The 26,984-nt window shown below is 35.8% G+C and overlaps 1 protein-coding gene across 1 annotated transcript; it reads right to left on the bottom strand.

Moving 5' to 3' along the window:
• Nucleotides 1-4,138: 4,138 nt before the first annotated feature.
• On the bottom strand, nt 4,139-22,014 carry LOC131031385 (uncharacterized). Its single transcript, XM_057962496.2, has 7 exons — nt 19,282-22,014; nt 18,167-18,325; nt 17,980-18,057; nt 17,582-17,847; nt 16,794-17,066; nt 13,664-14,025; nt 4,139-7,727 (listed from the first exon to the last, which is right to left on the bottom strand). The coding sequence occupies exons 1-7, from the start codon at nt 21,794-21,796 to the stop codon at nt 5,444-5,446; spliced, it is 5,937 nt and encodes a 1,978-aa protein (XP_057818479.2). The 5' UTR covers nt 21,797-22,014; the 3' UTR covers nt 4,139-5,443.
• Nucleotides 22,015-26,984: the final 4,970 nt, after the last annotated feature.

Raw genomic sequence — 26,984 nt, 5'->3', positions numbered from 1 at the left:
TGCACAAAAGTTACTTATTTTGATAGCATATAGTGAGCATAAAAAGGATGAATTAAATACATAGGATGTTGTCCCAGTTTATATAATTTTTGGGAGGGAACATGTACAATGGAGATGTAATGAGAAGATCAATGGTGGACAAATGAAAACAATTTCCTAGGATTGACGAGAGAATGAAGAGTCGTGATGGGGTTTGTGTTGAAAATTAAGTGCTCAAATTGTATTTACTAAAAATAGCTAGTTTTTACAACCACGGGAATATTGGGGACAAGTGCATCTAGGGTCTTATTTATTGTTGAATTTTGGTGGAGAGAATATCGCCTTTAATTAAATAATAAATGATTTGATTATTTTAGCCATGTGAAGTCAAAAATAGTATAATTAAATAATGAACATCTTTAATTATGTGTGAGAGGGAAATGACTCATTAGATAATGCAATTATTTCAATTAGGTTGGGTGCATTAGGTGTATGAGAGTAACTAAATATTTAACCATTGAATTAGTTGTGGGTAAGGTACTAGAATAAATTTAGCTATCTACACCTACATTGTTGGCGAAGAATCCCAAGAAACAGTGGCTAATAATATTTCATCAAACAATAAATTTATGCTTAAAACTGTAAAGTGGAAAATTTGGGGCTTAGTAAATCCACCACATGGAAGGAAGAAATCACTAAGCCAATTTTCACTTTGAGGGACTTTACATTCAAAAGAGGGGATGAATCTACTAGATCCAATCCTAAATGATGCAAGGATTGAATACTAAGTAGATTGGTTGTGTTTGGAATGTGTTTGACCCTCTTTTGTAAGTTGACTAGTTGAATTAAGACTAAGTGCTGGAAATGAAGACAAATATGAGAAAACAATGAGCTGCAGATTCGGAATTTTGTTGTGCACCTGGATCTAAGAAGTTTGAGATGATTCAGAGCTGCTCTGCAAAATTTGCCAAAAGTTGCAGGGACCGTGTGTCCGGACCAGGTCGCCCTCCTATCAATCCTCTGAACTTCCCGTGCGTAGAAAATGGTTTTTTGGTCTTTGCAAATAAAGCTTAACTCCAGAAGAATAGTTGCACACATGCTTTCTACACACGAAAGGAAAGGGAAATATGTTGGGAATAAGGGTTTGCCTTTAGGTCAAACCTCAGTTTTGGAATTAACTAAGTGGTTGAAATAATGTAATTGAAATGACTGAAAGTAGAAATCCTCCTCTTTGAGGGGATGTTGAATTGACTAAAAATGAAATGCTTATACCTCCTTGTGAAGTTTTGCTTGCCTCCACATGGAATTATGATTTCATGAATTAGAATGATGATCTCCTCTTCAATGCTTGAAATCTTGACTGTATTGTTGCTCCAAAGCTTGAAGGAAGACTAAAAAATGCTCAATTGCTCTTGAATGCTTGAATGTTTGATCTCTTGAATGCTCGAATGCTTGATTGAATTTCCCAATCTATCAAATGAGAGGGGAAATCCCTCTTATATACTTGTATGTATGATTAATTGATTAATTTTCTAACATGAGACGACATAGAGGGGATTTTTCCACTTCAAATTTGAGATAAGTCATGGGGAGGGGCCCAAGATAGGTCCCCATTAAAGGGGACCAGGGCACCACACCCTGGTCCTACCCTAATTTTGGGCAAGATCAAGGCACAGGCAGGGTGCATTACTGAGTTAAATGAAGTTTTTGACATGTGTGAGCATAATCAGGTCTCCGATTAGGCCAAGGGGAGAAAACACTAAGGCAAAGACCCAAATGCAGTCGAAAATTGCAAGGGGTGCAATTTTAGGACGTTACAAAAACCATTTAATATTGTGGATATGATGAAAATAACTCCTACTATTTCAACCATGTGGGATGCCCTTATGGTCCCAAGCTAGGCCAATCTCCTCTAGGAAGCTCTTGAGATGTAGCATAAAGATGATATAAAAAGAAACTCAATTAATTTCTCTTCAATATAAGTAGAAAATCACACTCAAAAAAAATATTGAAAACTAATTCACCCATTATAAGTGAACAAAGGGCAATTATTAATTAATATTTTATGTGGATCCTCTAATTATAGTTAATCATTAATTAATAATTACATTATTGACTCAGAACCAACAATAGAGAGGTACTAACTAGCTAGATGTCACCCCAATCAAGACCATATGTATTATTAGGAATATCCTAGTCATCCTTCATTGTTTCCCTAATATAATTGTTCTCTAATAGGTACATATTATAGACCTCAATCTATAAGAATGTAGCTAGAATAAGTGGTTGCTTTCCTTAGATTGGTTCTACGTGACTTGTTAAGACTATATAGGCTGCTAAGGTCAAACTTGTTGCCAAGTACATTGAATTTTACCATGTTAAACCTAATGAGTAGAATGAGAGTGATTATGTTATAATGTTTAAGGATCTATTAGGATGTTCGATTCTAGAGTTAGATGAGGAGACAATGAATTTCACTAATGCTAACCTTGATGAGTGGAATATGGAATAATTCTTTGAAAAAAACTAATCTAGATACATATTGTATATTCAAAAAGAGAGATTTGATTCCTAGTGTCTTTGGGAATGAAGAAAAATAATTCGATTGGATATCAAATTTTTTATTTGATGAGGCAAAATGTAAGCTTGGTGTGGGGTGGGTATTACTTTAGTTTGTTTTGAAGGAATAAAGACCTATACTTATATATGTTGTAATGTAATCATATCGATAACATATCTAGATATGAAGCACTGACACTTGAATTGCAATTTGGTAAAATTAAAGAATCAAAATGTTACAAGTGTTAAAGAGGTACTAAGGTAGCAATGAAGCAAGTCAAATGCCTTCTATACGAAAAACTCATTATTAAAAGCTTAAAGGCATAAATGATGAGACCCGTTGGAATCCTTTGAGGCCATAAATATTTAGGTCATCCCAAGGAAATTGAATAATGAAGTTGACAAAATGACCATAATGAGCTTGTAATTCCACTCTAAAGATCTCAAAACAAATAAGAGTCAATCCAACTTTGTGATTAGGCTACAATCCCAAATTATCCTAATCATTGACATTTTTTTAGAGTGATGTATATATCTATCGATTCTGCTACTATGAAGCAAAAATTATTTCAAAAGAGAACTTGTACCCACATATTATAGCATTCAATCGAAGAATAATGAAGTCCCCAAGGAATTGATGCTTTGGATTATAGTTTTTTTTCTAATGATCAAGGAAGGAAGGGTAGATCTATGGTCATTAAATCAAAGGATTGTCTTGATGCAAATAATTAAGAGAAATAAACTTATGATCGACATTTCTTGCATTGGTGATAAAGAATTCATTCAATTAAGTAGGTATTTTGGTAACATTATTGCTTGGAGTTATAAAGGCCTCAAGTTCTATAACAAAAATACCATTGAGCGCACTCTTGATCTCAAACTTCTTGTAACACCTATCAAACACAAACAAAGGTTACTCAAGGTCTTACATATAAGATTGAATGTAAGAGAATATAAATATTAACAAGATTAAGGTTTGTAAATAATAGTTTAAGCTAAGGTTTGTAAAATAACTTTAGATGGACCAAGTGAAATATGATATCATTAACATTTAATGAGATATAGAACTCATTTAATTTATATCTTGTCACCTGAAATTTAGTTTTTTTTAACATTTTGTCACCTGAAATTTAGTTTTTTTTAACATTTGTTGGATTTACCACACTCTTTTCTCTAACTCCTATAGCAAATCATCATCATATTTTAATTCATATATATCTGAAATACTTTTCTTTTCCCATACAATCCTTGTACTTACCTCTGTAATCTATAACCCATCAAAACTCACTTTTGAGAACTTTTGATCACTCTCATCATCAGTTTATGAACTGATAAATAATGTTGAGATATTATATTGGTTTGATTTTATTTTTACATTTTTTATTATTATTTCCTGTAACATCACATGCAAGTATATCAGGCTCATGCAAGCAAGCCAACTATATATCAATTGAAAGTGTAATTTTACTTCTGCATATAGAATTTCGTTATTTAATTATATCATAGGACCAAAAAAAATTGAAATCAAATTAAATCTCCAAAAAAAATTGTGAGCTCATACTTATTCTAGCTCTCTCATCAAGGAAACAAATGCAAAGCATAACAGAGACCAAATCCACCTCAACATATATAAATTGAATAGATGATCTTATACGTGTAATTAAAAGCCAAATGGTAGACCTGACATAGCAATAGGATGGGGTAAAAAATGAAATCAAGAGATTCTCTTCCATCATCTGTAAGACCGATAGATTGTAAGCAATTTTCTCACTTTTCCATCTATCCAAGCACGATTTCATTTCCTTCGAGGCTTAAAGCAATTCTCTCAGTTTCCTTTTCCCCCTCTGTTTCCTCTTGAGATTTTCAATCCAGAGAAGTGCAGACTTCCCGAAATACAGTTCACTGTCATAACACATCGATGGAATCACAAAACGGGGCTTCTAAAGAATAACCATATGTATATGTAGGCAGTGATGCACATTGGATACTGTACCTGTGGTTTTATGATGTCAATAGCATGGTCTAGATCTCCATCAAGGACCACACAAAATGACAGAGGATGGGTAAAGAATGTAATCAAGAAATGCTAACCTGTAATCTCTAATCACCAGATTGATTGTCAAGACTGCAGAAATCGGGTAGCCTCCACTATAAACTGCAGTGTGCCTCGTAAAAATTTTATCATGATCGTTACTGCTGGCATGACACGTCCTTTGGTATCATGTGGGCTGAGAGAGACTCAACCTCATGACCTCTTGCTTTACCACATAAAGCTCTCACCAATCGAACCAGACCCCAGCCATCTTTTCTCACATTTCTATCAAGTAATGCACATTTTCATTTTCTTCAAGCATTCCTCTCCTTTTACCTTTTCCCATTCTTCATCTCCTCTTCCAGCTTTTCATTCAGAGAAATACATGCTACCCAAAAAAAGTTTAATGTCATGACATCTTTCAGGGTATCATAAAACAGGGCTTTTAAACAATGTCATTGTATCTGTAGGCAGTGATGCACGTCAGATGCTTTACATTTGATAATAATAAGTCAATAGCATGGTCCAGATGTCCACAGTGCACCTTGTTATGGTGCAAATTTATCTTTACAGGTTGCTTCACTAAGCATCACCAATAATCTCTGCAAGAACATTGTCCTTGTTTGAAATGATGAAACCGGTTCAATCCCTCATAAAAGTTTGTCTTGCAACGATCTTGGAGATAAACTTGGTTGCAGTGTGGCAATCAACACATAATCGAAGGTTTATAACGACTCTAATAGTTGTTCCAGGGGGTGTACTTAACAATCCAAATGCAATTGCTAGCTTCTCACTATGATGGCAGAAAAAATTCTTTGTTCTCCTCCACATCATTTAGTACATGTCTTGAATCTGGAAAATACCATGCTGCATTCATATCGCGAGACGGTTCAACTTTGCATAGATTTCATTTGTCTGTGGATGTGATCCGTCTCCTACACAAAAAGTATGCACCATTCTATTGCCTTCTATCCAACTACATCCAGGATTCTTTTTAATTCCTCTATCTTTCATCAATCTCCTTACCATTTGAGCTTCATCCCACATGCCTACTTCTGCATAGATGTTTGACAGAAGAACATAAGTCCCAACATCTTGAGGATCCAGCTCGAAAAGGAGAGTCGCTGTATATTCTCCTACCCCTATATTCTTAAGTGATCTACAAACAGCAAGCAAAGATGTCCACACAACTACCACAGGTTTAATTGGCATTTTGATAATAAAGTTTAAAGTTTCCTCAAGATAGCCAGCACGACTAAGAAGGTCAACCATGCACACATAATGATCAATATCAGGCATCATGCAATAAGAGTCGCTCATGCTATTGAAGTATTTACAGCTCTCATCCACTAAACCTGCATGGCTGCACGCAAATAAAACACAAGTGAAGCTTACATGATTAGGATATACTCCAGAGTGCTTCATTACTTCAAAGAGTTTAAGAGCATCCTCGCAAAAGCCATTTTGAGCATATCCTGCAACCATGGCATTCCACGAGATGACATCTCTATGAGGCATTTTGTTAAACAGCTGACATGCCTGGTGTATCCTTCCGCACTTTGCATACATGTCTATCAGAGCATTTGCAACAGCATCTGACAAAAATCCACTCTCAATTATGTTTTGATGGATACCCATACCATGTTCTAACGCTCCCAATTTGGCGCAGGCTGGGAGAATGCTAACAAAGGTGGTGGAATCTGGCTTTATAATTGCTGATTGCATTTGCTTATAAGTTTCCAACGCCATTTCAACAAATCCATTTTGCACATATCCTGCAATCAATGCAGTCCACGCGACCACATCTCTTTGAGGCATTTTGTGAAATAGTTCACATGCCTTGTGAGTGCTTCCAGATTTTGCATACATGTCAACCAAGGCACTTGCAACTACAACGTATGACAAAAATCCACTTTTGATTATACTTTGATGTAGGCTCATACCCTCTTCTAAAGCTCCTATTTTGGTACAGGCTGTGAGGATACTGGCAAAGGTCGTAGAGACTGGCTGTACACCGGACAGTTGCATTTGCTTAAAAGTCTCAAAGGCCTTCTCAACAAACCCATTTTGGGCATATCCTGTGATCATTGCATTCCATGAGACCACATTCCTTTTAGGGATTTTGTCAAACACTTCGCGTGCTTTGGTTATGTTTCCAGACTTTGCATACATGTCTACCAGGGCACTTACAACTACAACATTTGATAAAAAACCACTTTCTATTATGATTTGATGGATGCCCTTACCCTGTTCTAATGTCCCCATTTTGGCACAGGTTGGGAGGATGCTCGCAAAGGTTGCAGAGTCAGCCTTTACACCTTCGAGTTGCATTTGATTAAATACTTCCAAGGCATTTTCAAATAACCCATTTTGGGTATACCCTGCAATCATGGCATTCCATGATACGACATCTGGCAGAGGCATTTCATTAAAAAGCCTTAAAGCCTCGCAAAGAGCACCAATTTGTGCATATCCTGCGATCATTGCATTCCATGAAAACACATCTTTTTGAGGTATTTTGTCAAATAGTTCGCGGGCCTTGTGAATGCTTCCACATTTTGCATACATGTCTACAAGGGCATTTGCAAGTACAACATCTGACAAAAAATCCCTTTCAATTATGCTTCCATGTATGTCCATACCCTGTTCCAGAGCTTTTATTTTGGCACAGGCTGGAAGTATGGTGGCAAATGTAAACCGATCGGGTTGAACACCCATTTGTTGCATTTGGTGAAACAATGCCAATGCCTCACGAGGAAACCCATGTCTTCGGTAAGCTGCAATTAGGGCATTCCATGAGAAGCCGTCTCTTTCTTTCATGTCGTCAAAAACCTTACGGGCATGCAGCAAATTCCCACACTTGAAATACATATTGATAAGCTTATTTTGAAAAGGTATGTGTGAAGCAAATGGGAATACCCTCTCAGTGACGAGAGAGTGGATTTGTATACCTTGTGAAAGCGCATTCTTGGCAATGCAGATCTGCAATAATTGAAGATATATTTTGGAATGCGAAGTGGGGTTGTGTGTGGTGAGCAGAATGTGTAGTGCCTTGTTCAATTGACCCTCTCTACATAGTTCTGGGAGTTTGAGATTGGCAGCCAAAGTATTTTGCATTGGCATTGTATGATTATAATTAATTGAAAGAGTGTCTTTTCATTCAATCTGCATATGATCTTCGTCAATTTGGTGTCTTGCCATCTATTTATTTGTTTCTATGTTTCAGTTCTGAGTGTGGAGAAATATCGGTTCTGGGAGCTTTTAGATTCATCTCTTAATGCTTTTTAAATCAATACATTCACAGTAATCACATCTTGATGTATGGTGGGTACTTCAAAGAAGTCTTATTTGATTTTTTTTTAATATTGAATTAAAGTATATTATAAAGAATGGGATTATGGTAGTTATTAATAGGTAGTTAAAGGAATTAAAATATTATCTGATTAGAGTATACAATAGTCACTAGATCGTTTACAGAAACATTCATTTCATATTGAACAATTGTACATCAATAAGCATTGATATCAAACTGAAATTATACCATGACTTTGGTATTTTTCTTGAATAAATGGTATTGGTACTAAACTAGTATATTTATATTCTAAAAAATATATACGTAAGAGATATCACATAATTGTCTTGCATATTTATTAGTTGTCAAGAAGAACATGGAGCTGAATAATGCTGCACTCTTTCACTCTCATTAAAGATGTAATAGTTTCATATACTTCGAGACAAGTGGCAATGATTCTATTTTATTCAGAGTAATAAAATAATACTTATAGAGAAACTGAAACATGTATGCATTTACCAAATTTATTCAAAATCAAATTTTTGTTTATGGATATTTCTATGTCATTGGAGATGCCTTTCGGCATAATCGGCATAACAACTAATTGATAATCTCATTTTAGAGAGAAAAAATAGAGAGTTGAAATTGACTTTCAATCTTTTCTCTATATCCTTCTCTATTCTTCTATTTATCAATCTAATTATATCTAGAGAGAAAGAGAGAGTATGAAGACGTTGAGATTGACTTTCAATCTTTTATATCTATCTTCCTTTCTCTATTAGGCTCTTTTTATTAAACTAGTTATTTTGTGATTGTGGATTTAGCTTTGATATTCATTATACCTTATTCTTTTGTTTGGATGATGCACATTAATATTGAACTATTTTAGATGTGATCATATAATATATGTGTATTGCACACAATTGGGTGAGTGTGAAGTACATGGTTATTTTCTCACTTCAGTATTCAAGTATATGTTATTTCCCAAATGGCATTTATATCAAGGAGTCTAATATGTTTTCTAACCTCTACTGTATTCAAATTGAGTGCAAAATGTAACTTTTGAGACCTTGTGTAAATATGGATCCAAATTAATTATGATTTTAGATTCTACTTGTGTTGTGATTAAGTCTTGAATATGTGATTGACATTATTTATTCTCTCATTAAATTCGATTATATTCAATGGATGAATCATTACATATTTATAATGTTTGATGCATTGAATATTAGAAAATTAGGAAAGAGAATAACTATTAGTTATCTGCATTGAAAATTTATATATGTGAATTTTTTAATTAGTTTGAAATTGGTAGATAAATGTATTTGGTGAAAAAGGAAATTAGTAAAATAGAAATGGAAAAAAGAGTTAAAATGAAAAAGGCTGAATTTTTTTTATTTTATTCCTCATTTTATAAAAATACTATAAAAAAAAGGGAAATGATTGAATTTGTTTGAATAGAGGAATATGTTGGATTGGAAAGGAGGGCATTGTGGGTGTGATTGGATTGCATGTGTATTGCTTCTCAAATTTTAATTTAATTTCATGAAATTGACATTTTGTGACCTTCAAAATTGAAACTCCTCAAACACTTAATCTTTTTACTAGTTTGGTCTTCTACAAAGTATTTAAACTCTTCGAACTAACTAAAGTCTTTAGATTTGCATCTATGAAAATCAACAAATTTCCTTTTACTATAGTCATTGATAAATGATACAAAATACTAAGATTTAGAAATTGAAGGAACGTTAACAAGACCAAACACACCAAAACAAATAAAGTCCAACATCCAAAAAATTTTGTGAGAATTGAAATAAAACTTAATGCGTTTTTTCTTTCCATAAGCATAGTGCTCACAAAATAGAACTTGAGATAACAATCATCAAGGCCCTTTATGAGGCATTTAGTTTTCAAGGCTCTAAGACCCTTCTCACTAATATGGTGAAAGTCTATGTTGATAACATTATCTTTTCTATTGGAATTTTCATCTCTAAAGCATGAACACATGTACCCAAAAAGAGTAACCATCAGAAGTAGATGCAATATATTTCTTCGATGTTGGTTTTGATAGTGAGAATGAAGAGTTTGAAGCTTTTTTCTTTGACTTGTTGGAAGAACTATTGTACTAAATAGTGCATGCATATAGCTTGAATAGTGCATGCATCAAATAGAGTACCTATCCAAACACTCTTAGAAAGAACCATAGTTCCTCTATCATCTTACATCCTCCATTTGAGAAAAAAACCTACACACCCACATCATTAACTTGCTTATAGAAAGAAGGTTCCATGCCAAGCTTGGGATATGCATAACTCCATCAAACCCTTTCACTCTACCACCAAGGAATTGGATCTTAACTCTTTTGTGGCCAATAATACTCAGATGAGAGTCTTCACCTAAGTACATCTTCCCACTACCAAACTCTTGATACTTTAAGAACCAAACCCTATGTGAGGTCATGTGGAAAGATAGACCAAAGTCAATTAGCCACACATTTTTAGATGCATGCATTGCCAAAAATGCGACAAATGCTTCAACATCATCCTAAGATGATTTGTTAGAATCAAAATCGAAGGTAATCTTCTTGTTTTTCATTTTTCCCCCATCTTTAAAATTTGTGCAAAAATGACTAGTTTTGCCACAATTCCAACACTTTGCCTTGGACTTTCTAGGAGACTTAGATCTCCCTCAAGACTTCAATTTTGAGTTTATTTGCTTCTTGTCCCCCTTCTTGCCTTTCTCCTTAGATCTACCACAAACAAGAAGGGCCCTTGTAGCCATTTACAAAGATTTTCTCTACATCTCTTCATAAAGTAGTGATGCAACAACTTCATCCATCTTGAAGGTGGTAGTGGTACTCCCAAAAGGTGATCTTGCGAGACTAATAGTGAACAAAACAAAGTCACACAACAATCCTCCTTCATTTTCACACCAGCAATACCCAATTGAGCAATGAGCATATTAAAGGCATTCAAATGATTAGTCATGAACCCTCTTCTTTCATCTTTAAAGAATACAACTTATTTATCATGAATAACTTATTTACCAAGGATTTAACCTAATAAATTTTACCAAGCTCCTTCCATAGGTGTTTTGCAATTTCTTTAACTGTTCAACAAAATGAAGTCTACCAAATTGAGTCTTATCAAACCCTTGGCTTTATGATCCATTAGCTCCTAGTTGTATTGAGTCGTGTTAATAGGTTTAGTATTGGATATTGCAACTCAAAGATCTCTATCTATGAGTGTATCCTCTATCTTAAGCTTCTATAGTTCAAAAATTACCACTATTAAACTTCTCCATCTTTATCCTTATGAATGTTCTTGCTATCTCCTTCCTGCTACAGGTTCACAAAATGCTCTACCATAAGTTCCTACTTAAATGAAAACCAATACAAAAAATCCTCTACCCAACAAGGGGACCAAAACTGGTCAGGCTTTGATACCAATTGAGAAGAAGCAAGGTAACCAAAAAAAACTTCCTACACTGGTCTAATGAGGAGAAGGTGGGAATTTTTTCTTAAAACCCTTAACAATTATACTATGAAGATACACATTTAGATAAAATAAACTAACCTACAAATAATCAATATAACTATAACACTAGATTTATATGGGAAAAACATTTTCAAGAGAAAAACCCTGCACTCCAAAAGCACATCTCAATGTATTATTTGTAAGCAATGGTTACATTATAGTCTCAGAGCAAAGCTCTTATCCAAAGTCTTCAACAATGACAAGATTTTTGGATTGATTCCAACAACATAATGATACTTGCAAACAACTTGATGAATTGATACAAAATGCACAAGTATCCAATATATAAATTTCACAATGCAAAACATGCAACTTCTAAAAGTAGATGCCATAAAAGGACACATGGAAAATTTGATTGCTTGCATGAAAGCACCATTGTACCTTTGCATGCCTAACACCTCCTTACATGTCATTGCATGCCAAACACCTCCTAAACATGCAATGCGCTTATGCATGTAAACACCTTGCATTCATAGGTGCCTATAAGAGTTGGGTTCCACCTATCATAATTTGTCATAATCTTGACTCTTATAGCTATCATAGTTTGTTGTTGTCAATCTATCATAAGATTTGTCATAATCTCTTACATGATGTGACACATGCCACCAATTTAGCTACATAGTAGAGTCCACAAAGTAGGACGCGTATTTCCACAAAATTAGCTTAAATTTCATTCTAGTGATGTTCCACAAAGTAGGACGGGTATTTCCACAAAATTAGCTTGCATTTCATTCTAGTGATGTTCCATGTACTATGTCAACTCATTGAGGTGGGTCCCACAAATTGATATCATAGGATTGAAATAAAGTAATTAATAAATCAATGTAAAGACTTCCTAATCCCAACTCATACAATCCCTTTTGAGTTTGAACTTTGTAAATGGTGTAAGTGAAGAAATACCATCACCTTCACCATTTTCGTTCAACTAATTGAACTATAACCCTTCAATAAAAATGTATAATATTAATAACATTAAAACATTGATGCTAAAATACTCTGAAACTTGAATTACAGTACCCCACTTGCCCACATGTGCTAACCAAGAAAATGCATCACATAGTTGTAAAATGGACCGAGCCTGAATAGTCCTAAATTGAATAATAGAATATAAGTAAGATGGCATAAAGTATTACTACCAATTGTAATTTATGTCAATTGTGTGCGGTTTTTTCAGTCTCTATTTCCTTTAGCTATTACTTTCTTTCACAGAACTATTCAAACCACAGCCATAGGCAAAGAAGCTCATTTTTTTTTTGATTAGTGGCAAGTTTAGTCGATGTAAGAATGGAGGAGAGATGAGACTAACATACTTGTAGAGAGGAAGGTCACTCTAATTGATAATTGCAATAACTGCTTTTCTTTTATGGCCATCAATCTATAATAGTAGAATATTTAAAAAATTGTATTGCATATCAACCAACCCATCTGTAACAAACTAAAACCCATGAATGATATAATGATGATAATAATAATAATTCTTGAAGAATTACTAACTAAAATTTGCTTTTCTTTTATGGCCATCAATCTATAATAGTAGAATATTTAAAAAATTGTATTGCATATCAACCAACCCATCTGTAACAAACTAAAACCCATGAATGATATAATGATAATAATAATAATAATTCTTGAAGAATTACTAACTAAAATTTGCAAGACTATGATTATTTTATGCAAGTTTAAGTAATATCATCCAATTGAAAATTATATTTTATTTAATAAAAATATTAAAATTAAACATTATATTTTTGGTGTCTTGTATTAGAATTCTTGAAATTGCATGAATACCATAATCTATTAATTAAATAAGAGCAAATAAAATGAAGACAGAAACATATATGAAAAACATAAACAAGATCAAGACATGAAACACAAGATTTAGAATGGTTCACCATAAAGGCTACATCCACTCTTAAACAAGGCAATATCTTTATTCATAATTATCAAATTTGTTACATAAGCAATCTGCACTCATTCTTATATACAAATGTTTAACTCTTTGAATATGAAGAGATGGAGGGAAGAAGAAAGGAATAGTCATGACTCTTAGACTTCACATCCCCAACAATCTACCACTTGAGGTCTAATCCATACAACCAAAAACAATGATATCCCCTGCATTTTTATTCTTAATCTCACATTGTGAGTCATGCATTGCAACATTTTAACTTTTCACAAATTTGTTCACGAACACTTCGAATTAATCTTCTCCAAGTCAAATCAGAATTAATAAAACTTAATAACCGAATATCATGAAGAGTTTACTTTGTTCCAAATGCTTTCTCCCTCGCAAGTCCAGCCTTGCCTAACTTATCTAATATCAATTCTAAAGATCTTGGAAATATTTGTCCACCTATTGCAATTGCAATCAATTCCAATTCCACTCCACCAACCCATCGCATTGTTGGCAAGCCTAAGTGCATCAACAAATGGTTTGCCTCATCATCAAAACCCCATTGACAAATGACGATAGTTGCCCCTACATCCTTACACCTCTGAACCATTCCTTCAAAGTATTGTTGTACTTGCCCATCTAAACCTCCAAACTTCTCAACCATATCAATGAGTTGCAATCCATTATTTTCTGCAATAGTCATCGATACAACTTCAAGAGCATTTGCAATTGCCTGAATTGCATATTGTTCAACTCCTAGAATCTTATCTAGTTATTGTTGCAGGTATGCCTTTTCAGCACAAAGCCCACGAAATTCAGCTGTCATGTCATGAGCTAAGCTCGACCATGATGCATGTTTACGCAGAACTATGCTTACATCCTCTAAAAATCACTTGCTTTCAAGTGCTATCCTAGGCTTTGTCAATGTAAGCAATGTTGATGCATGTGAACTTTGATTAACCGCCTCTATCAAAGATGTTGGTAATGGGTTGGCTATAACATCATAAATAAATGTATGCTTATGAACTTCACATAGAGCATACAACGGCGCCACAAACCTTTGACGACAACAAGTGGCAAGTGACAAAACTCTTGAATTGCTTCCAAGTAATGTGCCCTGAGAATCAAGCTCATTAATTAGACCTTGCACATCTTTGTGGAAGTCTCAAGACTGTGTTGCATCAAATATAGGCAAAACACCAGCAAAATCCTTTTGTGAATCAATAATGCCTGCGGCAAATACCATTGCACTACTATTAGTTCTAGAATAGCCAAGAACACATGCGACCCTAGTGTTTTCCACATTGCTTTGTGTCTTGTGTTCCAAAATAGAATCCTGCGTTGTACTGGCATCAACATTGTCACTAATATCAAAATTCTTCTGCATATCATATTGATGCAGTCAAGGTAGGGAGATCCAATGAAGGACATCCCATCCTTGCAGCCTAACACAAACACCATGCAAGATATATCGGTAACCGGTATCACAACACCAGATAAAGCATAAAGAACAACCAGTAACAACACAGAACACATAACCAGTAAACAGTATAAACAATTCTTATAACAATTTGAAGAATTACATATGCCACATGCTAGATCGCAATCCAAAATACAAACAATGCTTACAACACAAATATTAGATCCGCAAATCATCTACACATCAATTCGGCCTCTGGAAACAGGTTGTCAGGTAAACCCTAATCCAGACCTTAGCCCTTTCGGCTTCAGTCCACCGGATCAGAATCTTGTCGGTGCCGCATCTTTGCTCGATCTCTAACTTTGTTTTCTATCTTCTATCCTCTATCCCCTCAAATGATTCACAGACTTCCATTTATACCGTCCACAAATAATAACAACTTGATCAAGTCGGCCCAAAGACCAACTGGTTCATGAAATGTGCTAATGGTAACATGTCGGCTCAAATCACTAAGAACATCACAAAAGCATAAAACGATGCACGGACCTCCAGAAATACCGGCCAAGGCCCAAAACAATATCTCCAACGATCCGCAAGTCATGGGAATCAACCGCAACCTGATTCCACTTCGCTCAACACTCTACAAGACTAATCGATAAGAACATATCAACCGGGCCAATACCGGAATCGATATCTCACCGAAATCAAATCCAAATGCCATGAAACTTGAACACGACAAAGATAATGAACTCCACAACGCTAAACTCTCAAGCAAGAAAAAATGCCACGATCTCCAAGCAATTCCACTGCTAATTGCTCAAACTGGTAAGAACTACATCGATGCTCCTACATCAGACTCTCAGGATAAATTGAAAAGTGAGTCGGACCATCACTTGATCCGGTTTGGCGATCTATCAGTAAGTACTTGCAACTACCTCATGGGTTCGGCTATCTGACTACAACTTCCGATTGCCTCTCCTCAGCGATCTATCCGTCCACTCTGCAACCTACCTCAATCAGCAATCTGTTCAAGTCTAGCTCTGCCTCACGTTCGGCGATCTGAACAAGTCCACAAGTTGCCTCAACTTCCTCTCCAACCAACCGATGCACAATCGACACTCTATCCAACAATAGGTTCACAAACCAGCTCTGATACCATTTGACGCAATCAAGGTAGGGAGATCCAATGAAGGACATCCCATCCTTGCAGCCTAACACAAACACCATGCAAGATATACCGATAACCGGTATCACAACACTAGATAAAGCAGAAAGAACAATCGGTAACAACACATAACACATAACTGGTAAACAGTATAAACAATTCTTATAACAATTTGAAGAATTATATATGCCACATGCTGGATCGCAGTCCAGGATACAAACAATCCTTACAACACAAATATTAGATCCGCAGATCATCTACACATCAATTCGGCCTCTGGAAACAGGGTAACGGGTAAACCCCAATCTAGACCTCATCCCTTCCGGCTTCAGTCCACCGGATCAGAATCTTGCCAGTGCTACATCTTCGCTTGATCTCTAACTCTGTCTTCTATCTTCTATCCTCTGTCCCCTCAAATGATTCGCAAACTTCCATTTATACCGTCCACAAATAATAACAACTTGATCAAGTCGGCCCAAAGACCAACTGGTTCATGAAACGTGCTAACGGTAACATGTCGGCTCAAATCACTAAGAACATCACAAAAGCATAAAATGATGCGCGGACCTCCGGAAATACCGGCCAAGGCCCAAAACAACATCTTTAACGATCCACAAGTCACGGAAATCAACTGCAACCCGATTCCACTTCGCTCAACACTCTGCAAGACTAACCAGTAAGAACATATCAACCGGGCCAATATCGAAATCGATATCTCAACATAATCAAATCCAAATGGCATGAAACTTGAACACGACAAAGACAACGAACTCAAGGGAGTAAATCCAAATCCACAATGCTAAAATCTTAAACAAGAAGAAATGCCACGATCTTCAAGCAATTCCACTGCTAACTGTTCAAATCGATAAGAACTACACCGGTGCTCCTACATCACATATGTAACCTATTTTGAAACCATCTTTTGTTGCTTCCTCCTCCCATCATCTTCCTGCAAACAATCCTTTTCATTATTCTCTAAAATCTCAGGACCAACATGTTTACTCCACCCGTTGCCTCTAAAATCTGCACTTACAAGTACATTGCCATTCGTACCACGACTTAGTACCCTCGAAATTTCTCTTGAAACCACATTATCATCAGTCCCTGATGGCACAGAGCTCTCAAACCTCCTCACATTCTCGATTGGGTGTTCATTATCCTCACTTCCAGACCCACTTTCCAAGTACTCCTACTTTGCCATAAGAGAATCGAACTTCTCCCAATTGTTAGTTATTTTTGTTTCCAAACACAAAATGGATGCGTCAAACAATTTTAAATCTCTATTGCAATCATTTCTCTGTACTTTAATTTAATGGTAGATGGTATTCCGGACTCCGAAACCATAAAGAATCATAGCAGCAAGATCCCCTTTCTAGTTCAAAGCATAGCTTCTCTGTGGTCTGCGTTAGCAGTTTTCCCAACGAGTCGAGGTCCACATCAAAGATTGTCTCCACTGTGGGATACTCCAAAAAATCAATGTCAGACTTAACCTCTATTTGAGGCGTCCCTAGGAAAAGATAGCATCTCATCCAATTAGACTCCCGGGGAACAACTTGTCTCTCACAAACTCTCGTAAGATACAAAAGTGGTTGTTTGAATCCCGTAGACCAGAATTAGGGGGTGGTTCCCTCACCGCCTAAGTGGCACTAGGACCATCAAATGTCCCCTACGAACCAACATCCGTGGCAATTTATTCCTTAATACCTGCGAATCAACATTTTTCAGCGCACTATGTGCATTATTATATGTTGACTGCCATAGATTACATTCCACCTGTGAATTTCTAAAACCATCAACATTTAATAGAGCCTTTTCTTGGCGCCGCCTTTCCAAAGCTGCTTCCTGAGCAGCTCTTGCCATGGCCTCTTCCCGTTCCTTACGCCTCCTATCAGCTTCAGCAGCTTCTCTTTGCAAACGCTCTATCTCACTCTTCGGTTCATGGTTGCTCAAACCATTTATACATGCCACAGCTGCATCAAGAATTGAGAAAAACACAAACCTAATATCCACTTCTTTTGGTTGATTTACAGTATTCTTATAAGACTATCAATTCTTTTTGATGTGGCCTTGCTTGCAACAATACTAACAACCACCATCTCTACCTTCGGATTTTGACCGACCTTGTGATTTCTCACGATTTCTTGGACTCTTCCCTCTTTCTTTTGATCTTCCCTTGTCATCTGCAATCAAACCATTAGTTGATGTTGGAGTCTCACTTTCTTCATCCCGCCAATGTACACAGCATATAGAGGTGGATCGCCAGATATCTTTCCCATCATTTTTCAAAACACATTGGCGAGTCTGCATCTCCTTCAACCTTGGCAGCCACAACACCTTTCATTTTTGGCATATGGTCCATGTCACTGTCAAATTCCAACATACTAAGGAATTCATCAATAATTGAATCAGCAACATCATCTAAATGATCCAAAAGCCTCTTCCGAGCAGCTAAAATTCCACACAACGGCGAATATGAAGTAGAATGATCAACTCCCACTTCAGTGTCTCTTTACTACATAGAAGCACCCAGCTCTAGGATCCAACACCCAATCATCTTCCATCTCCGCTCTCTTTGGCTCTAAGTAAGTTCTGTTACCACTTGTTAATTAAATAAAAGCAAATAAAATGAAGACATAATCATATATGAAAAACATAAACAAGATCAAGACACAAAACACAAGATTTATAGTAGTTCACCATAAAGGCTACACCCACTCTCAAGCAGGTCAATATCTTTATAAATAGTTATCAGATTCATTACATAAGCAATCTGCACTCATTCTTATATACCAATGTTTAACTCTTTGTAGATGAAAAGACAGGGAGAAGAAGAAAGGAATAGTCATCACTATTCGACTTCACATCCTCAACATAATCTGCCTGCCCAAGGCAGGAAGTAATAAGAAGTGATGCAGCGGGCATAATATACATCTGATTTCATGGAGTCAGCAGCATGGTTTGGACCTCCAAATGCTCAGAAAATTTACTTATAGAAATCGAAAATAAAACCTGGTCACTTCTTTATTGCTCCAGGTTTGATACTGCACTTTGAAAACCCATGTTTACAATTGTTGCAATTAGCATCGCCAAAAGAACATTCTCCTTGTTTCAAATGGTGGAACTGGTTCGCATATATCAAACCAACCTGTCTTGCAACAATCTTGGAAAGAAACTTGGTTGCAGTGTAATTAGCACTCACTCAAAGGTTTTTGATGAGTCTAATAGTCGTTCCATGATAGATGCTTAACAATCCAGATGTGATTGCTAACTTCTCAAAATGGTGGCAGAGGAATACGTCTCCTTCCTTAACCACATCTTTCAGTAGATGTCTTGAATTTGGAATATACCCGACTGCCTTATCTTCCAAGACATCTTCTCCAACATTGCCAAAATCTACTGTGTTCATGGGTGTGATCTGTCTTCTACACAAAAAGCGTGTACAATCTCACGTTCTCCAATCCAACTACATCCAGGTGTTTTGGTAATTCCTTTATCTTTCATCAATTTCCTTATCATTTGAACCTCAGCCCACTTGCCCCCTTCTGCATAGATGTTTGACAGAAGAACATAAGTCGCAGCATTTTGAAGATCCAGCTCAAAAAGAAGAGTTGCTGTAAATACTCCTAACCCTATATTTTTATATGATCTACAGGCACCAAGCAAACACATCCACACAACCACCACAGGTTTAATTGACATTTTGATGATAAAGTTTAGACATTCCTCGAGATAGCCGGCACGGCCAAGAAGGTCGACCATGCACACATAATGGTCAAGCGTAGGCATAGTGCAATATGAGTCACTTATTCCATTGAAATATTTACAGCCCTCGTCAACTAAACCTGCATGGCTGCAAGCTAATAAAACACAAGTAAAGCTTACATGATCAGGTTGTGTTCCGGAGTGCTTCATTAATTCAAAGATTTTGAGAGCATCTTTGCAAAAGCCATTTTGTGCATATCCTCCAATCATTGCATTCCACGAGACGACATCTCTTTGAGGGATTTTGTCAAACTGTTCACGTGCTTTGTGTATGCTTCCACATTTTGCGTACATGTCTACCAGGGCATTTGCAACTGTAGTATGTGACAATAGCCTGCTTTCAATTATGCTTTGATGGATGTCTATACCCTGTTCTAAAGCTCCAATTTTGGCACAAGCTGGGAGGATGCTGGCAAAAGTTGTGGAATCTGGCTTTACACCTGTTAATTGCATTTTCTTAAAGAATTCTACGGCCTCTTCACAATGCCCGTTTTGCACATATCCTGCAATCATTGCAGTCCATGAGATGACATCTGGTTGAGGTATTTCTTTGAAAAGCCTTAAAGCTTCACCAAGAACGCCATTTTGTGCATATCCTGCAATCATTGCAGTCCATGAGATCACGTCTCTTTGAGGCATTTTTTCAAACAATTCACGTGCCTTCTGTAAGCTTCCACATTTTGCATACATGTCTATCAGGGCATTTGCAACTAGAACATCTGACGATAATCCACATTCTATTACAATTTGATGAATGTCCATTCCCTGTTCTAAAACTCCCATTTTGGCACAGACTGAGAGGATGTTGGCAAAGGTTGTGGAGTTAGGCTCTACACCAGCCAATTGCATTTGCTTAAAAGCCTCCAAGGCTTTTTCAGCAAACCCATTTACCGCATATCCTACAATGATGGTATTCCATGAGATGAGATCTGGTTGTGGCATTTCTTTAAAAAGCCTTAAAGCCTCGCCAAGAAAAGCACCTTGTGCATATCCCGCCATCATTGCCGTCCATGAAACTACATTTTTTTCAGGCATTTTGTTAAACACTTGGCGTGCCTTTTCTATTCTTCCACATTTTGCATACATGTCTATCAGGGCATTTGCAACTACCACGTCTGACAAAAATCCAAATTCGATTATGCTTTCATGGATGCCCATACCCTTTTCTAGAGATCCCATTTCGGCACAGGCTGGTAGGACGCTGGCAAAGGTTGCCCGGTCAGGCTTTATGCCTGCCAAACGCATTTGCTTAAATGACTCCAAGGCCTTTTCAACAAATCCATTTTGTTCATATCCCGCGACCATAGCATTCCATGAAACCACATTTCTTTCCGGTATTTCTTTGAAAATCTTTAGAGCCTTGTCAAGATCACCATTTTGTGCATATCCTGCGATCATTGCATTCCATGAGATCACATTTTTTCCAGGCATTTTGTCAAACAGTTCACGTGCCTTATCGATGCTTCCACATTTTGCATACATGTCTAGCAGGGCACTTGCAACTACAACATCTGACAAAAATCCCCTTTCTATTATGCTTCGATGGATGTCCATACCCTGTTCCAAATCTCTTATTTTGGCACAAGCTGGTAGTATGGTGGCGAAGGCGAAGTGATCGGGTTCGACACCTGTTCGTTGCATTTGGTGAAACAATGTCAATGCCTCGTGAGGATACCCATGTCTTCGGTAAGCTGCGATAATGGTATTCCATGAGGAGACACTTCGTTTTTTCATGTCGTCAAAAACCTTCCGAGCATGCGCCAGACTTCCGCATTTGACATACATGTCAATAAGCTTATTTTGAAAAAGTGTACTTGTAATAAATGGAAATTCCCTCTGCGTGATGAGACAGTGGATTTGTGTACCTTGTGAAAGCGCATTATTGGCAATGCAGGTCTGCAATAGTTGAAAATATGCAGAAGGGTTTACAGGGGGTGTGTGTGTAGTGAGCAGAATGTGTAGCGCCTCCTTCAACTGATCCTTTCTACATAACGCTCTGAAATTGAGATTGGCAGTGGATTTCAATGGCATTGGCATTGGCATTGTATGAGTATGTTTGATACGTGAAAAATGTGCATTGTTATTCAATCTACTTGGATCACGATGAGAATGAAACAGTGTCACCGCCTTCGTCTTCAAAAGTGGTATGATGACCATTTATTTGCTTCTGATGTTGAGAATGGCATTGCAATGGCAGTATCAGTCTCTATCAAGGTTTCACTTTCCATTGCTGATTGCAATTCTCAAGTTGCATTTCCTTGTTTGCAGCACTGCACTGCAAGAATCATGTTCAGAAGACATCACCTCCCTAGTCTTTGAAATGTTGAGCATATGATTTTTAATTTAGATATGAAAATTGTTTAGGAGTTGGTGTATCAGACTTACCCCCTGTCTCCATGCCGCTGCTTAAGTGCATTATCTGCTTAAATTTAAGCAGCTGATGTGTCCGCATGCAAATTTTTATTTAGGGGAATTGGATAAATTGGAATCTCTCCCTATTTTAGTGGAGCAGCTACTGCTTAGAAATTAAAAATAAGCTTTGAAAAAAAGGGGGGCTGAAAATAAGCAGCAACTGCTTATGGAGAAAAATGATATGTGGCTCCACAAATTTCTTTCCCTCCTTTTTATTTGCCTCCAATAATTTCTCCTAAATTTACTCCAAAAGTATTACATACATTTTTTCATCTAAAACTAAAATTTAAGATAATTATTTCAAAGATAAGCAGTAAAATTAAATATCCATGGGGCCACCAGCTATATAAATTGCTCCTAAAAATATTGAGCAGTGACTGCTAGCAAAAATAGGCTTAGCAGCCGCATGGGGACCTGCCCTTATCAAGGAGAAGACTCTTTAGGAAAAAAATTTATAATTTTTTTTAATCTATTTATTTATTTTGTGTTCAGTTAATTTACATGACAAAGCCAAGGTCAGCAAACAAGTATGGTTGGTTTTTCTTTTGTTTTGTTTAATCGAATTTGGGTGTTGTAATAAAGTTTTGTATCACAAATATTTACATATAGTTTTAATTAATGTTAAACAATTTAGTGTAATTGATGCAAGGACTTTGCTTTCTAGTTTTTAGAAAGTTGTCATTTTTTAGTTTAGAAAGTTATCAATTTGTGTCAAAGTTATGTTTTTTAGGTTTTTAGAAGTTTTTTTTATTTTCTAGATAAGTTTCAAAAATTATCAAAAGAAGGAAAATGACAATTTTTGAAAGTTGTCAACAAATGTTAAAAAGGGTAATTTCATATTACAATATATTATAATTTATTTGGGTTGTAGAGACAAATTGAAGAAGGATAGTGGAGGAAAAATTGATCCATTCTGGTGTCCCTTTGTGTTTTCATTAATGGTGTCATTTATGTTTTGAGTTGGCTACATCATCTGGTATCAGAGCGGGAAGATGGTTGGGAGAGGAAGAGGAAGAGGAAGTCTTGCTTAGATGCATAGAGATGTGCAAAATCTACAAAGACAAGTAGCAGAGCTTGCAAACATCATAGAAAATTAGGGAACAAGGGAAAATAATTCTGATGAAGAAGCAAAACAAAGAGGTCTAGATCAACATGTAGATTATGAAGGAGAAGAATGGTTAGAGTGCCCAAACTTTGAAGAAAGGATACTGAGAGCATTGGCAGGGCGGAATGAAAATGATGGAATTAAAGTTTTTGATTATGTAGGTAGTCTCAAACCAGAGGAGTTGGTAGATTGGTTAAATAATATGGAGAAATTCTTTGGGTGGAAGTCTATGGTAGATGAAAATAAGGTTAAATTTGCATGCACTAAGTTGAAGCATTGTGCAATGATTTGGTGGGATCATTTACAAAAGGAACGAACTAGGAAAGGAAAAGATAAGATCAAGAACCCTTTTTCATAAGTTCCAAATTTTAAACCATAATCTATCTATTGTACAAGATTATATAAATGAATTTTACAAGTTGTTCATTTGTGTGGAGCATCAAGAAACTGATAAGTAGATGGCTGCTAGGTATGTAAATGGCCTTAAATTTTCTATTCAAGATGAACTGAGCATGCATCGAGTTAGCAGTATAGAAGAGGCCTACAAGTTGGCTCTAAAGGCAGAGGAAAAACAAAACAAACAATATTTTCAAAGGAACGGAGGAGGAAAAATAGGTACTAAATATTCATTGTAGGGTGACTTAAATTAGCATCAAGGAGAATCATCTTAGGGAGGAGAAAAGTTAGATGATACCCAACACGAAATGCAAACTCAACAACGAGGAAAAGGGTTTCACAGGGGCAAATGTTATAATGGTGGTAGAGGATGGAGAAATCCACATAAGCCTTTTGTTTGCTTTAATTATGGAGAAGGTCACATAGTATTTAAATGTTCAAATTATAGAATGCAAGAAAGAACTCAAGGAGGACCACCCATGTTGAACCTAGCTCAAGTTGAGAATGTAGAAGAAGGAATTAGATCTTAGGTTTCACTAAATGTAGGAGAAAACCTCATAATGAGAAGAACCATGGTAATTCTAGAGAGGGAGAAAGTATGAACTAAAAATTCTGATGACTCATGGCTTATCCAACATCTTTTGAAATAGATGCACTTAAGAGGAAAGGTATGTCAAAATATGGTTTCTAGAGAAATGGTAGATAAATTAAATTTGCAATGTGAAAAAAATCCCCATCGCTATCATATTGCATGGTTCAAAAAAGGAAATGAATTCATTGTTGATAAGAGATGTCTAATTAAATTTTCCATAGGAAAGATCTATAAGGATGAATTATGGTGAGATGGCATCCCCATGGATGTATGTCATATATTGTTGAGGAGGCCATGATAGTATGATAAGAAAGTTATTCATGATGGTGAGAACAACACATACACCTTTTGGAAGAATGGATCTAAAGTAATTTTGTTGCCTCTTAAGTATGAAGGAAAAGGTGAGACTATGTTGTCTAAAAAAGATCTTGTCAAATAAATGAAGGTAACAAGTTTCTGTTATGCCTTGATGATGCACATAAAAGAAGGTGAAGAAACACTAGAAGTAGTTCCTTTGGAGGATGTTTAAGATTTGAAATATCACAATGTAGCTAGAAATAAAGATGAGGATGTTGCAGTATCAACAAAGGAGAAGGAGGTAAAATTTAATTTTTCCAATTTTATTAAAGATGAAATACATGTGATAGAAAAGCCGAAAGGAAAAAATGTGGACAAGAAGGCAATTTACATTCTGCAAGGTCAACATAATAGATACTTGCTACAGTGGGAAGGATTATCGCCAACAGATAGCACCTGGATTACAGAGTGGGAGTTGAAGAAGTTGGATCAAGACAAGTGGCAATAGTTTGAGCACAACAACTTGCAGGAGCTACGTTCTTTTTAACCAGAGGAGAATGATGCAGTGACTTGGCTTTCTAGTTTTTAGAGACTAGAGAGTTTATTTTTTAGTTAGTTTAGAAAGTTGTCATTTTTTTAGTTTAGAAAGTTGTCAGTTTTTAATTTAGAAAGTTGTCAATTTGTGTCAAAGTTGTGAATTTTAGGTATTTAGAAGTTATCTTTATTTGCTAGATAAGTTTGGAAAATTACCAAAAGAAGGAAAATGACAATTTTTGAAAGTTGTAAAATATTGTTAAAAAGGGTAGTTCCATATTGCTATAGATTATAATTTCTTTGGGTTGTAGAAACGGATTAGAGAAGGATGGTGAAGGAAAAATTGATCCATTATGGCGTCCCTTTGTGTTTTCATTAATGGTGTCATTTATGTTTTGAATTGGATACATCAGTAATAATGAAAAGTGTATATATCTATCTTTAATTTTATGGACCATTTTTTATAAGTGTTCTAAATATTTGATTTTATGCATAATTTGGATTGATTTAGTGTTTCCACTATTTCATTTTCTAGTTAATAATGATAGATATTTTAATTTCTATTGCAACTTTCCCAAATTACAAATGAGTAGTTCCTTTCCTAAGTTCATATTACACTTGTAGCTTTAATCTAGTAGTTTTGCATCCAAAGATTCAACCCCTAAATTTTAAATCTAGCCACAGAGCTAAGTTGACCTCTTTCCAACTAATCATTATTGTTAACTACTACACAGAGTGTTATACAAAAGAATTTATCACTTATAATAAAGGAGGCACACTCATTCAATAGAGACAACACTTATATTGGTATTGTCAAAGTCTATATATTGTTTATTTCAAAATCATAAAGTGTCCATTATAATTATCATCAATGATCATTAAGGGTTTATCAATTGTTTAAATTTGCTTAATAAGGCCAACACAACTAAGCTTTCTAATTTGTTTGAGATGAATTGTGAAGAATACGATGGATGACATACTTGAGAGATTTTGATGCATCAAGAAACATATTACTAACTTAATATAATAGTGGCCCATTCATGATAAATGAGAATCTAGTATGTAGAGCTCAAAATTATTATCTTCAACAAATGGCAACCTCTACCAACATTCCCTTTGTTGAATAACTACAATGGTGTTCACACAATTTATGCATAGAATCAATAGTGTGAATGATCTATTATCTACAAGCACAAGAACTTTTAGGAGGGGGGTCCACATTGTTCCTCCTTGTCTACAAGAATTTATCTTTCTTAAAAAAAAAACTATCTTTTTCTATGAAATTCACAAATTAGGCTTGTTTCAACAAGGACTTTTTCTTGATAGAAGTGGTAATTTTTTAATAGGATTTGTGATAGTCAAATCTCTATTTTCTAAAAATTTGGCAATTAAAACAGAAGTAGAATTTTTTTTTGTGTTTAGAGCCTTTCACTATTGGATTAGTGCAAATTACAAAGAGAAGGAAAAATAGGGGGTCTAAGGAAGTGAACAAAGCCTATCTCTTGTGAAGCCTTGGGGGAAAATGTTGAGTTATGGGAATTTGTTTAGCAAGGGGGCAACACTCCTTTTTGTTGCCATGAAAGGATAATAACAATAAGCCAACTTCTAAGTTCATCAACTATTTGGAGAAAGGAGAGGTAACTATTGGGGTGTATGTTTTCAAGTCACTAATGATTTGATTGTTAAAGTGATTTCTCTGAAATGTGAGGGTTTGAGATTTCAGAAGAGAAGTAATGGTTGATATCAAAGGTTCATCATTGCTTTTTTTGAGGAAGGGGATAATGCTAAGAAATTTAAGAATGACTATAGTTGAGAAAACCTTCCTATCTCTTGGGCCTCGGTAAGTCTATATGTAATGAAATAATTTATGCTATATGGGAGATTTGAAACTATTCATGGGTATCACTTTCCCTTTCTAACTCATATTCGACATAGAAAAAAGATAAACTTGACATTCTATATAGAAAAAAGATAAACTTGACATTCTATTTGTTTTCATATCTTAAAAA

Source organism: Cryptomeria japonica, chromosome 11 (genome assembly GCF_030272615.1).
Source record: "Cryptomeria japonica chromosome 11, Sugi_1.0, whole genome shotgun sequence".
NCBI lineage: Eukaryota > Viridiplantae > Streptophyta > Pinopsida > Cupressales > Cupressaceae > Cryptomeria > Cryptomeria japonica.
Note: the sequence above shows the minus strand (reverse complement) of the source record. Positions and strands in the feature narration are given on the sequence as shown.

What these genes read in the sequence shown, in the direction of transcription:
- LOC131031385 (XM_057962496.2), bottom strand. Translation starts at nt 21,796, where the DNA reads ATGGTCATCATACCACTTTTGAAGACGAAGGCGGTGACACTGTTTCAT. An exon ending in AGATGCAGACTCGCCAATGT is followed by an intron (nt 18,058 to 18,166) that starts GTTTTGAAAAAT and finishes GTTTGATTGCAG; the next exon opens with ATGACAAGGGAAGATCAAAA. An exon ending in GGAGGAAGCAACAAAAGATG is followed by an intron (nt 14,026 to 16,793) that starts GTTTCAAAATAG and finishes TATGCAATTCAG; the next exon opens with GCAATTGCAAATGCTCTTGA.